At 34.7% G+C, this 14148-nt stretch overlaps 1 protein-coding gene across 1 annotated transcript in view; it reads left to right on the top strand.

Moving 5' to 3' along the window:
• EPHA6 (EPH receptor A6) overlaps window positions 1–14148 on the top strand; it is a 1448913-nt gene that overhangs the window by 568242 nt on the left and 866523 nt on the right. Inside the window, exon 5 of the mRNA XM_053706041.1 lies at window positions 5263–5387. Within this exon, the coding sequence (XP_053562016.1) occupies window positions 5263–5387 (125 nt within the window). The remainder of the gene's footprint in view (window positions 1–5262; window positions 5388–14148) is intronic.

Here is a 14148-nt window from a genome sequence, read left to right on the forward strand (position 1 = left end):
AACTTGGGTCTGCATGTTGAGCTACATTTTGCATTACTTAAAGGGACAGTAAAGTCAAAATTAAACTTTTATGATACACACATGCAATTTTAAACACATTTCCAGTTTATTTTATTTTTTTATCTGTTTCATTCTATGTATATCCTTTGTTGAAAAGCATACCTAAGTAGGCTTTAGAGCAGCAATGTACTACTGAGAGCTAGCTGCTGATTGGTGGCTGCACATATATGTCTCTTGTCATTGGGTCACCTGATGTATTCAGATAGCCCCCAGGAGTGCATTACCGCTCCTTCAACAAAAGATACCAAGAGAATGAAGCACATTTCATAATAAAAGTACATTGGAAATGTGTTTAGAATTTTATACTTTATCTGAATCATGAAACAAACAAAAAAAATATTGTTTCTGGCACCATAAAATATTAACTTTACATCTCAACAGCTATTTTTAATTAGAAAGTGTTTAAAATATTAATTTCTATTTATAACACCATACAAAATAGCTTCATTGTAAGTCAGTAGGTTTTCATTAATTAAATACTAATACCAAACTAACACCTAAAAATGAATGCCAATAGTTATACTTTATAGAGCAATCAGTATAAGCACCTTTAGTTGTAATTGTTTTTATGTCATTATTTTTAGTAGACTTGTGAGTAGCAAAAATATTGTGAGATATATTTAGTTGCCTAAATCCATTAAAAACAAATTCCTACATTGTAATTTGTAGTATTTATAGAGTTTTTGATAATTAAAAAGGGTTTAAAAAATGTTTTTTGAAAGTTTAAATACTATAATATCTTGTGCTAAACTGAATATATGTCTGCCCTACTGATACAATTGAAAGATACTGATAAAGCCTATATATACAACATAATAACAGACATGTTGTTGCTATAAATTTAAGCTATAGATTTTTTTAGCTCTCTTGTACCCTTAACAGGGAATTTTTCCTGCAGCATATCAGCCATTCTAAAGCACAATCCAGCTCACAGAAAACATAAATCATTCTCTTTGCAAGGTAATCAGATGACCACAGATATGTTGTTGCCTTTATGTGTCTTGTCAGTGAGATAAAACCGATTACTCTAGGCAGGATTACTCTTGTTTAAGAGATATATCTCTCCAGGAAATAGAACAAATAAATACAAATACTACAAGTACAGTATGAGGATGCTATGTGGAAAACTGTCATTACTGTCGTACTTCTCACGGCTGCAGCATTAACGTTTAATTGTCACAGGACACAGTAGGCTCAGTGGGGCTCAAGACATAGAAAAAAGCAGTGACTTTCTGTTGGTAAATGAATAAAATAGTTTTATCTTTGTATGTAAATGTATACACAAACACACATATACTGTATAAGTATATGCACTTACATAATCAACAAAAAACCAGACACATTTGATATATAAACAGCAAGTGCTTTAGTAGGTTTGAAAAGCCCACATTTTATTTATTTTGAAATCTTCTTAAAACCGCAAACTATTCATCATTCCTCAACATGTTTAGCATTATACACTTTTACTTTATTTTAGAATGTCTAAACTAGAGATCATCAGAAACTTACTTCCAAACCTTATAGCTGGACCATTAAAGGGACATAAAACCCATATTTTTTCTTTCATGATTTAGAAAGCGCATGCAAGGTTAAGCAACTTTCTAATTTACTTCTATTGTCTAATATGCTTCATTTTCTTGATATCCTTTGCTGTAAAGCATATCTAGATAGGCTCAGTAGCTGCTGATTGGTGGCTGCACATACATGCCTTGTGTGATTGGCTCCCCCATGTGCAATGCTATTTCTTTGAGAAAGGATATCTGAAGAATGAACCAAATCAGATAATTAAAGTAAATTGGAAAGTTGCTTAAAATTGTATCCTCTATCTGAATCATGGAAGAACATTTTGGGTTTAATGTCCCTTTAAGACTCCACACTTTTTCACCTGGTCCATAAGGAATATTGATATAATCTTTATTTTCTTTTTTTTTTTTTTTTTTTTTTTAACAAATAGGTTACCAGTGCTTCTTATATGTGTACCTTTTTAGCCTGCTTGTATATCTAGAAAATAATGTGTTAAACTGAAGGGTCACTCCAGACCAAGCTTGCAAATTTTTAAATGTTTTTATACCCTCTAGAGAGACAAATTCTTTGATGCTAATTTTATGGAGCATTATCTTTTAGCTCTCTATTGGCCTTCTCAATGGAAGTCTATTACTGAAAAACCATTCTCTTGACACAAAATAGCCACCCTTTAAACTTTCCTGTACAACGGAGCAAAAACAGTAAGGGCCCATGTCAGGATCTTCCCATCAAAATTATGAAAGCAAATTCTATTGGTTACTTTAATAAAAAATAAAAAAATTGTACCAAGTACTAAAATTTTAATGATAAAAGGTAGTTATTTCTCAGTAAATGCAATGGACTTGACACTTTACAGTAATATTGTTTTTGAAGTGGTTTGTTATACAGATGGCCCTCGTTTTACAACGGTTCAATTTACACCGTTTCAGAATAACAACCTTTTTTTCCAGTCATGTGACTGCTATTGAAAAGCATTGAGAAGCAGTGCATTTATTAAAATAGCCAGTAGGTGGAGCTGTCCGCTTGTGTTGCAGCAAAGCCAAGCAAGCTGAAATTAATCAGTTTAACTAGACCTGAGCTATCGAGCAGATTTCAAAGGTACAAGATCTTCCTGTCTATAAATCAGTCCAGATTGGAATGCATAGAAAGAACTGTTTGCAGAAAAAAGCAAGTGAAGTCTGTGTAGTGTGATTACTTTATTAGGTTTGTAATGCTGTTTAGCAAATGTTTTTGCTCATTTAACTTGGTTTAATTATATATTCTGTGTTGTGTGATTATTTTATTAGGTTTATAATGCTGTTTAGCATTTAAAGTCTTCATTTCAAAGCTTTAAAAATATGACAATATTACTTATGACAATTTTGAGAGGGGCCTGGAACCTATCTCCCTCACTTCCCATTGACTTACATTATAAACTGGGTTTAAATTTACAACGGTTTCGATTTACAACCATTCCTTCTGTACACGCATTATAGTTTGTTTTGATGTATTTTACTGTTATCATTAGTATTTGTACCATTATGTTTCATCATGAAACCTTCTACTGGGTATATCTATATTGTAGTTTCAAGCGTTAGCATAAGCATAAGTCCATTATCAGTTTATATTTATTCTTTATTTTACTATTACCACCCAAATATAATCGATTTCATAAAGAAAAATACTACTTTTTGTATACCTTTAACATTGCGAAAGGATTGACATTACTATACTTTACATAATAGAAGGAGCACACAACTGATATTACCATTGAATAATTGGTCACCAAACTAATATTCAATTTGAAGAACTGGTTACTATGTATGCCATATACATGCACATTATTTTGAACTTTGTTATAACTGGCACAACCCACATAAAGGTGTGGCAAAGCTATTTTCAGTTCTGCCTTTGAGCAGTGCTGTTAGACCATTATTATATTTTTTTCATTAATCAATGATGGGACCTTAATTTGAGTGTCAATACTTTATACCCATTAATCACAGCTTACAAAAAAACTCATCTAATATTTGAACAGCAAATGAAAATGTTGAGTGTTCATTCAATATGTAACATTTAAATGTTGAACTAGATAATTCAAATGGAATAAAACATATAAAAAGTATCAACATTAGCATCATTTTTTAACATGATTCATTGGTCAAACTGTATTTAGTATCTAAGTAAAGTTTTATGGGTTGGTTGATCAAAAAAATAAAATGCTCTATAAATCAGTTTATTTTTATGACTACAATATTCCTATAAGAAACACAAATAATCATCATCCAAACAAAAACAAAAACAAAAAAAAGCATACAAATATATGGAAAATATGTAAATAAACTGTTTATTTTTTTTTAATTAAACTAAAAATAAAATAGCTATATCAGTTGTATACTTCCTACTAATCTTCATTGGTAGATAGGCACTTCCTACTAATATTTATTGGTTGATAGGTGTTTCCTGTTGTTGTTCAGGAAGTATCTATAAGTCAGTTGACATTAGCAGGAAGTATAATATGCCTGGCTTATGATTTCATATGAGTGCAAAATAAGTTTTACTTTTTGCACTACATTTTAAAATCTTTAGTGATATTAAACATGTACTTTAAATAAAAAAATTGATAACAACAAAGGCAAAGGTAATTTCAAAACCAAGTGCGCTAGTAATATTAAACATTATTTTTAAACATGGCTAAGTGGATGGAGTCATATGGAGCCACTATATCCTCCTGTAATATTGTACCATTTTTCCCACCTTTAACATGCTTTGATGAAATATTCCGTTTTAGAACATTAAAATTGAGAAAAGAATAGTGATATTTTTTGTGAACACTTTTTCTGCTATGTTGACTAAAAGGGACACGGTACTCAAAAAACTTCAGTGATTCATATGTAAGAGAATCATTTAAAAGGACACTGAACCCAATTTTTTTCTTTTGTAATTCAGAAAGAGCATGCAATTTTAAGCAACTTTCTAATTTACTCCTATTATCAAATTTTCTTCGTTCTCTTGCTATCATTATTTGAAAAAGAAGGCATCTAAGCTTTTTTTTGGTTTCAGTACTCTAGACAGCACTTTTTTATTGGTGGATGAATTTATCTACCAATCAGCAAGGACAACCCAGGTTGTTCACCAAAAATGGGCCGGCATCTAAACTTACATTCTTGCATTTCAAATAAAGATACCAAGAGAATTAAGAAAATTTGATAATAGGAGTAAATTAGAAAGTTGCTTAAAATTTCATGCTCAGTCTGAATCCCAAAAGAAAATTTTTGGGTACAGTGTCCCTTTAAACATATTGAAATGGTTTCACCTGAAAACCTGTGAAATTAAAGCCTTCCACTTTAAATTGAATTTAATGTAGTGGTATCAGTTATGTACGTCCTACTAGTGTTAATCAGCTGATAAGTGCAAATGTTTATTTTAAAAGCCAATGAAAATTAGAGGCATATACATATTATCCAGTGATCATTAGTATGAAGTATTTATCAGCTAATAAACATTACTAAGTAAACAAATGTTATATACCGCTGTATTATTTCAGTTTTACTATTTTGTTTTTAGGTAAAAAATAAATTAACATGTTATAATGTTTCACATGGATGCTAGAATATTGCTAAGTACCCTTTACATTGTGATAATGATTATTACTGAATCATTGTGCTTATTTTACCATTTCTTTTTTTTCTCTTTTAGCTCCGTCCTTAATTAACATGGTGAGAAAAGACTGGGCATCTCAAAACAGCATAGCACTTTCATGGCAAGAACCAGACTATCCTAATGGGGTCATTTTGGACTACGAGATCAAGTATTATGAGAAAGTAGGTCTTGCTCAGCATTCCTGGAAAAACACTTAAGATGCAAGTAGCGCTTTATTTCTGTTTATTTGCAGAACGTTTGTTTTTTCTATGTGCACTTTTTAGATTCTGCATTCTACTTTATATTTTAAGAACTAAATGTGTTTAATACTCGAATGAGAAGTTTTTATCTGAAATTGGTTGGTAGAAAATGATAGGGTAATATGCAAAAATACTACTTTACATAAGGAGTAATTTCCAGCTTAAGTCATTAAAGTGATGACATTTAAAAAAAATCATAAAATATGTCTCATGGATATTAATTTAAAAATAAAAAAGTTTAATCAAGTACAGGCCTGACAGCTGTCTTGTTTCAAACGTTACATAACATATGCATGCCATATAGCTGTACATTTTAATTTTAAAGGGAATATTACTTATGACAATTTATTTCTCTGAATCTACCTTAGATTTGGTAAAAACATTTATGTCCAAACTAAGCCTCTGTGGGCCACAATTCAGTCACAAGTGCCGTTTTTATCTGCCCCCCCCCCCCCCAACTCATGTCCTATATTTCTCTCCATTTATAACACCTACAATGATCTTTCTCTTATCAGCATTAAACTCTTTCCGTTTACTCTCTCTAGGGATCCAACTAGTATGTTTCTTAGTCTGTATTTATTTACCTGTCTGTGGTACATGCCTGGCTAAAGAATTGCTTATTTAAAGGTTAACAACATCTAATACTACGTTGTGTAAGGTGATTAGGTCAGTGTAGGACGTAATTGCTTTGCAAGGGGATTAACAAACATTGAATGCACTGGTAAATGGCAAATGAGATAGTTTCTCTATTTTGGAAGTAAAATTATGCAGGTTATCTATTATTTAAATGGAACCAGAGTTAGCAAAATAGATGTGGAAAAAGATTTTGGTATACATAGATAACAAGCTAATGAGGAGTATGTAATGCAAGGCAAAGGCTATTAAAACACTGTATTAAAAGTGGCATAGATGCAAGGGAAGAAATGTTGCTGTATAAATCCCTGACAAGACCTCACCTTGAGTATGGAGTGAGGTTCTGTGAACTAAATTAATATAAAAAACAAAAAGACAGGTAGGATATGTACACGTTGAGCTTGATGGACTTATGTCTCCTCTCAACCTCATCTACTATGTCATTATGCAAATAAAAATATATTCTTATATCACTTATGTCACTATATAAATCTGGTACATGGCTGTTCTGGGTACCAATATTTAAAAAAAAGCCATTGTAGGATTAGAAAAAGGGCCACATAACAAATAAGATGAATCGATAATTTAAATTATGAGGACAGGTTAGCAAAACTGGGTCTATTTTCTCTAGAAAAAATATGCTTGAGAGCTGATATGATTACTTTATACAAATATATTCAAGGCCCATATACAGAGTTTGTGGAAGCTCCGTTTATTCCAAGGAAACTGTGATGAGAGGTCACAATTTTTAAAGCTAGAGGAAAAGAGATTTAATTTCCAGCAACGTAAACATTTTTTTCTCTGTAAGAGCAATCAAATTGGGGAACTCATTGCCCAATGAGGTAGTGAATGTAATACCTTAGATACTTTTAAAGATGTCTAAGGTACATTTCTAGCTAAAAACAGAAGTCAGGGATATGATTGCTTGTGTTAAATGTTTCCCCATTTTAATGGAATTAATTTAAGCTCAAGTATAGGCTGAACATGATGGACTTCTGTTGTTAGAGTTATAGTTTCTAAAGTTTATTAACCAGCACTATGAATTGACCAAACAAAAGTATTTTATATTGTGGAACACAAATATACCAATAAAAAGTGCATTTATTATTATTAGAGGTAGTTGTATTATTTAATAATAATAATAATAATAATAATAATAATAATAATCACTGTGCAACTTGTCTAAGCCTCTACTCTAATGTGTATATTTAAAAAAAAAAAAAAATAAGAAAATTGGACATCTATGTATAAGGGTCCTAGATCCATGGAGAGTCCAGTTATTGGTGGAAACAGACCTAAAAGTTGCTGCCCAATTTTTTAAACAAAACACTGTTGTGAGAACTAATTTAGCCTAAGATTAATTTTAAGATCTGTGTATGCCAGGTTCATTTAAATTTCTAAGTTTCACTAATTAAAAGCCCTTTAAACAACAAATATAGAGGCTAATGAACATGTCTACGAAAATATGATACATTCACAATAATACAATGAGGGCTAGATTACGAGTGGAGCGGTAATTGCTGCTCCCACTCCCACGCTAGCGCTGCTTGACTTCAGCTCTCTGCAAACATTGGATAGCATGCATATTGCAAGTTGTCAAACTTAGAATATCATGACCACATTAACGTACTCCCCCATAGAGTTCAATGGTGTGAGAAACATTGAAAATACCTAACACCTGTACTCGCTTGCTAACCCTAATCACCATAAGCCCCCTACTCTAATAGCCCCTAAACTGCCATATAGCCCACCACAATGTACCCCACTTCACTAACTCCTAAAACACAACACTGCCAAATTGCAAAGTACTCGCTACACTATTAACCCCTAAACCGCTACACCCCACATTGCAAAATACCCCTCTACACTATTAACCCATAAACCGCCACATCACAAAATACCCCTCTATACTATTAACCCAAATAATGTATACACTATTAATCTCAAAATGCAACACACCCACATCTCAAAGTACCCGCTACACTGTTAACCCCTAAACTGCTACACCCCCACATTGCAAAATACCCCTCTACACTATTAACCCTTAAACCATCACAACACCCATTGCAAAATTTCCCTCTAAAAATTACCCTGAAAAGGGCATTTGATTGGGCATTGCCCTTAGATGGGCATTTAGCTCTTTTGCTGCCAAAAAAAACCCTCCCAAAACTTCTTAACACTAAACCCCAAAGATGGCACTCACAAAGATGAATCTGCCTCCTACATGGCAGTGGCGATGGCCCATCTTCACTCTGTCAGCGGTCTTCTATCTTCATCATTCTTCTTATCTTTGGATCATCTGTCTCTAAAAGATGGTATCTCATTTACATAGGGGTACCCTTGCATTCCTATTGGTAAATTTTTATTTTCATGTTCAAATTGGCCAATAGAAAAAGCGTTCAGTCTATTGGCTGATTTGAATTTGAAATTGAGCTTGAGCGTTAAAGTGATGGTAAATTTGCCTCCAGAACGTCACATATTCTGAAAGCTCTTCTCCTAACTAGCATATCGATATCCTTATTTTGTTCCAAAGTCAAATGTACTTTTAATACTCAGCTTTTTTGTCAGGCTATAATACCTTGTTTAATGCAGCCTCTCTCAACAATTTTGCTTAGGCTTCTTTGACTGACAGCTCTTTCAGCCAATCAGAGCCTCACCATGCACCCCAAGGAAATTAATCATAGCACGCTCCCGTGCTTGAAGCAGCCTCTCTCAACAATTTTGCTTAGGCTTCTTTGACTGACAGCTCTTTCAGCCAATCAGAGCCTCACCATGCGCCCCATGTAAATTAATCATAGCACGCTCCCGTGCTTGAAACGCTGCCTAGAAGTTGAACTGCAGCACACGTGCAACTCCCTACGCTATTTGAAACAGTGATGCTGAAAACTGTAATCACTGTTTCTGTTGCGCAAATAGCGTAGGGAGTTGCGTGTGTGCAGTTCAACTTCTAGGCAGCGGTTCCAAGCACAGGAGCATGCTATGATTAATTTACATGGGGCGCATGGTGAGGCTCTGATTGGCTGAAAGAGCTGTCAGTCAAAGAAGCCTAAGCAAAATTGTTGAGAGAGGCTGCATTAAACAAGGTATTATAGCCTGACAAAAACGCTGAGTATTAAAAGTACATTTGACTTTGGAACCAAATAAGGATATCAATATGCTAGTTAGGAGAAGAGCTTTCAGAATATGTGAAGTTCCGGAGGCAAATTTACCATCACTTTAAATGCAATTGCATTCAAGCGCCGCCCATAGAAAATGAGATCGCGGTTACACTCCACTTGTAATCTGGGTTAGCTAACAGAATTAATGGAGCAAATATTTTACCTTTTTACTTTGATTTTAATAGAAACTCTCATATTAATTAAAACATGCAGCAACATCCATTTAATGGTTATGTACAAACAACAACTAGTTAAAGAAAAATGAAAGAAAAAGAAAAACAAGACAACTTTGCCAGCTTTGAAATGGTATGACGCAACTGTTAGACCATGTATTTTACAGGGCAATTGAATCTTTATGAATTCTGCATGCTTGAATAAGGATTAAGTTGAAAAACCCTGACCATGCCTCTAGAGCACTCATTCACAGAGAACCCCTTGTTCAGGCCTACAAGGTTATTGAGAGGGTTATAGTCTATCCAGTAAAACCACTTCAAACATTTACAGAAACTGTTATTGTTTTTACATATTGCTAGCTGTTCTTGTTTGTAAAATTTAATGTACTGGGGCACGTAACACACCTATATATCTGAATGGCAGAACGCCCACTAATGAAAGACAGGTGAAGAAAGCCTCTTTGAATTTGAACATGATGTGGCCTTATCAACATGGCTTCTCAGTAGTGCAGTAAGTACCTTTTCTATCGTGTTGCAGTCATACTTGGTTTAACACTCTCTTACACTCCATGCCATATATTATCATTTTTATCTACATAGCATTTCTCAATTTCACCCTCTCCTCATGTAATACACAACCAAAACATTAATGCCCCCCTGGAATTGTGCCCCTACAAGCTCCAGGCCCATGCCCCTAAATAGGCCCATGATAGGTGTGGTAACCCGTGGGTGTGTGCTTTTTGCCAGATAGGTGAGCGGTCAGTAACAACATTAATTTAGATGATTCAGAAGAGGCTACAAGCAGGTCAACAACACTCCCCCATTTCTGCACACCTCTCAGTAATGTGGAGCAGAATCTTCAGAGAAAGAGCAGATTCTGTTCCATAACATTTTTAATTTTCCTGGACATTGCAGAGGCGGCAGTGATCCTAGTCATGCAATTATGTGATCAACTTGCCATTCACTGTCCAACTTTTACTTGCCTGCCCTGCCCAGTTGCCAGCATCTTTCTAACGCCACCAGCCATCTGATAGATGAGAAGAAAAGTAACATAGTAGATGAGTTTAAAAAAAGACTGAAGTCCATTGACTTCAACCTATACAAATCTATTATACTTACATAAAAGCTCCAGTTGAGCTTAATTAATCACAGTAAAAGATGAACCATTTAACACAAGCAATCATATCCATGCATTTTGTTTCTAGCTAGAAATGTAAGAGAAAGTTTAGTGTGCAGGGGGCTTTACACACTGTCATCTGCATTATATATAAATAAAAGGGAGAGAAGATGCAGACATAATCTGTGTGAATGTGTGCATTCACAGTGTCTTTACCAAGGGATGATTATTTTGGGTGGAGTTCTTTATTTTTGGGTATGAGGTATACTCAAGTGGGCCTGTAAGCTCCTGGGTGGGGTTGTTTTAATAGAGAGCCCTTCCCAGCCCCTCCATCTTTATTATACGTCCCAAGTGTAGCTTTTTATGAGAGCCAGTCCCTGTTTTGGGCCCAATCATTCTGTTCTAATTCTTTTTTAGGTTTAGAGTGAGGCCTATAAATATAGAAAATGTAGGGGCCGAATTATCAAAGTGCGAGCGGACAAGATCCGTATATCGATAAATATCGCTTTTGGCATTTATCATTGGACAAGCATTTCTTGTGAAATGCTTGTGCAATGCCGCCCCCTGCACATTCTCGGTCATTAACAGGGGGTGTTAATCAGCCCGATCATATCCAATCGGCCGATTGCTATCCGCCACCTCAGAGGTGGCATACGAGTTAAGGAGCAGCGGTCTTAAGACCGATGCTTCTTAACTCCTGTTTCCGGTGAGCCTGAAGGCTTGCACAGAAGCAGATGCATACGGATGCATTCAGGCCTTGATAAATCGGCCCCATAGTGTCCATAGGTCTGTGTGTGAGAATATTCCACTGTGCTAATGGGGCTTTATGTATTTGTTAAAATGTAAAACTGGCAGCTTGTATCTATGTAATATATTTCATAATGTTATGGTTTGTTTTCCAGTGTGACATGTACTTGGACCAGTTTCACTGTGAACTCAGTGGAGTGCAAGTAAATGTTTATTACAGTCTGTGTGCTTGTGGAACTGTGTACTTTTTTAAGAAGATTGCATTATCATGTAGGTTTGTGTGTATCTACAACATCATGCGGATCTGTGAATTACCAATCTCCATCAATTAGTTTAGAGACTATGAAAAAAAGTGTATAAAAGATCTAAAACAACTATTATGTGTGTTCTTGTGGAAGTTACCGGGAAATTATAATTTTTAATCCTGGATTCAAATTCAAAAAGTGCTTCCAATATAGGGCTAGATTACAAGTGGAGCGCTATTTTAACATGTGCCCGTAATGGGGTAAATTTGCCCGTTTACGGGCATACCTTTAATAACCAGCCATTAAAGCGAAGCGCCATTAACCAGTGGTCAGACCTCTAGTTAATAAAAAAAAGTTGCCCCAAATGCCCCCCAAATAAAGTGGACAGTTCTTTTTAATAAAATAAAAATATAAGCATTTTTTCTTTAAAAAAAACTGCATGAAGCAGTTATAGGGGGTTACATTGAGGTGATGTGGGGTGTTAGACACAAAAAAGGCACTGAAACTGTCTTTACATTGCGGTTTATGGGGACTGTGATTGCACTCTCTCTCTATATATTTGTATATGCTTATATACTGTACATATATATAGCTTTGAGTTTCTTTGTCTGGATTCTTCCTTTCGTTTATATATATATATGATCACATTTTGATGAAAATCCAGTGAGTGCTTCTCTTTGCTTCTTTATCATTCACCGTACAGCACCCTGGTAGTCGTGGGATTTTGGTGAGAGTGCACATACACCAATCTTTGCATATATATATATATATATATATATATATATATATATATATATATATATATATATATATATATATATATATATATATATATATATATGTTAATATTTGTATTAAAATTATGGGGGGAGATAAAAAACTGAAATTAAAATCCTCCATGTCTCAAAATTACAATTTTAAAATTTACATTGATTTAATTTTGAGACATGGAGGATTTTAATTTCAGTTTTTTATCTCCCCCCTTAATTTTAATGAATTTTGGTTTAACCATAAAAATAGCTTTACCAATGCAGCAACCAGAAATCTATCTCCTACTGATGAGTTCCAAAAAGAACAAAACAGGCTGTCTAGTGAGTGATTTCTGGTTTGCTGTAATAATCCTGTTAAAAGGATCGCTGTGTCAAAACAGTATTTTGAAGCAAAAAAACTGAGAATTTGCATATCTTACCCATAATTCTCTTGTGCATTGGTAACATTGTATATTAAGAATTTCTGGGGAAAAGCAAGCGGGGATACTTGCCTAGATGTGCTAATTTCCTATGCAAATATTTACATTGATTTAATATTTGTATATACACATAAAAATACATAAATATATATGTATATATTCATATACATATATATTTTTAATTTGCTGTCCAACACTGTGTGACTTACATCCTGCGCTGCTCTAGGTGCTTTTCCATGTCTCACGGCATCAGAACGAGGCTCCCATTAACTTGTAATACCAGTGAACATTTGCGTGCGCTGGTATTACTGAGTAGAGCATAAATATTGCTCACAAAACTGCAATTTTGCCCTCCATTCGTAATCTAGGCCATAGTTTTTAACATTATTTTGTTTTCAATGTTTGAGTAAACATTACTTTATACACTTTGGAAGAATCTTTTTTTATATCTTTCTATTTCATATTATAAATTTGGTATAAAAATTGAACATAGAGTTCATCACAGAGGGGTATATGAATATTTTTGATTATGGCAAAAATGAATCATTGTCATATAGGATAATTTGGCACTATTTGTTAACATGTATTTATGGGATATAATGTCAAGATTATATATTGCATTGAGGTAAAGGCACATATTTATCAAGCTCCGTATGGAGCTTGAAGGGCCTTGTTTCTGGCGAGTCTTCAGACTCGCCAGAAACAGCAGTTATGAAGCAGCGGTCACAAAGACAGCTGCTCCATAACCTGTCCGCCTGCTCTGAGCAGGCGGACAGACGTCGCCGGAAATCAACCTGCGAGTCTGCAGGGGGCGGCGTTGCACCAGCAGCTCTTGTGAGCTGCTGGTGCAATGCTGAATACGGCTAGCATATTGCTCGCCGTATTCAGCGAGGTCTGGCGGACCTGATCCGCACTGTCGGATCAGGTCTGCCAGACTTTGATAAATTGGGTCCAAAGTGTCATCTATAATGTTTGTGTCATCGTGCAAATTTTGTTTCCCTTGTCCGGAACTGTTAATGGATCATCCAATGAAAGAACAGTAAGGGATTTAAAATAATGCTGCCGGAACTTACCTGCACTCTTTGAAAAAGCAGACAGAATTGGGGAAACAATCTTGGAGTATTTACCAAAACGAGGAAGGACTTTGTTGTATACTAAGGCGGATTTGTTTATGGTAGTCCAGTAACACTTCAGCTCGAAAATAAGTGCATTCACTCAGTGCGCATTTGTGTATCCGTAGAGCTGCTGATGGTTGTGACTTATACAAGCCTATACAAACTTTAACATGACTAAATTAATTTCACACACAGTTTATCTAGCTCATTCTGCTGTGGCACATTTTGGTATAATATTCTTTAACCTAGCAGGTGTCATAGTGGCACATTTATCTGGTACCTATTCCCGTGACCTGCTTTCAGAAT

This window comes from Bombina bombina, chromosome 3 (assembly GCF_027579735.1).
Source record: "Bombina bombina isolate aBomBom1 chromosome 3, aBomBom1.pri, whole genome shotgun sequence".
Taxonomy (NCBI): Eukaryota; Metazoa; Chordata; class Amphibia; order Anura; family Bombinatoridae; genus Bombina; species Bombina bombina.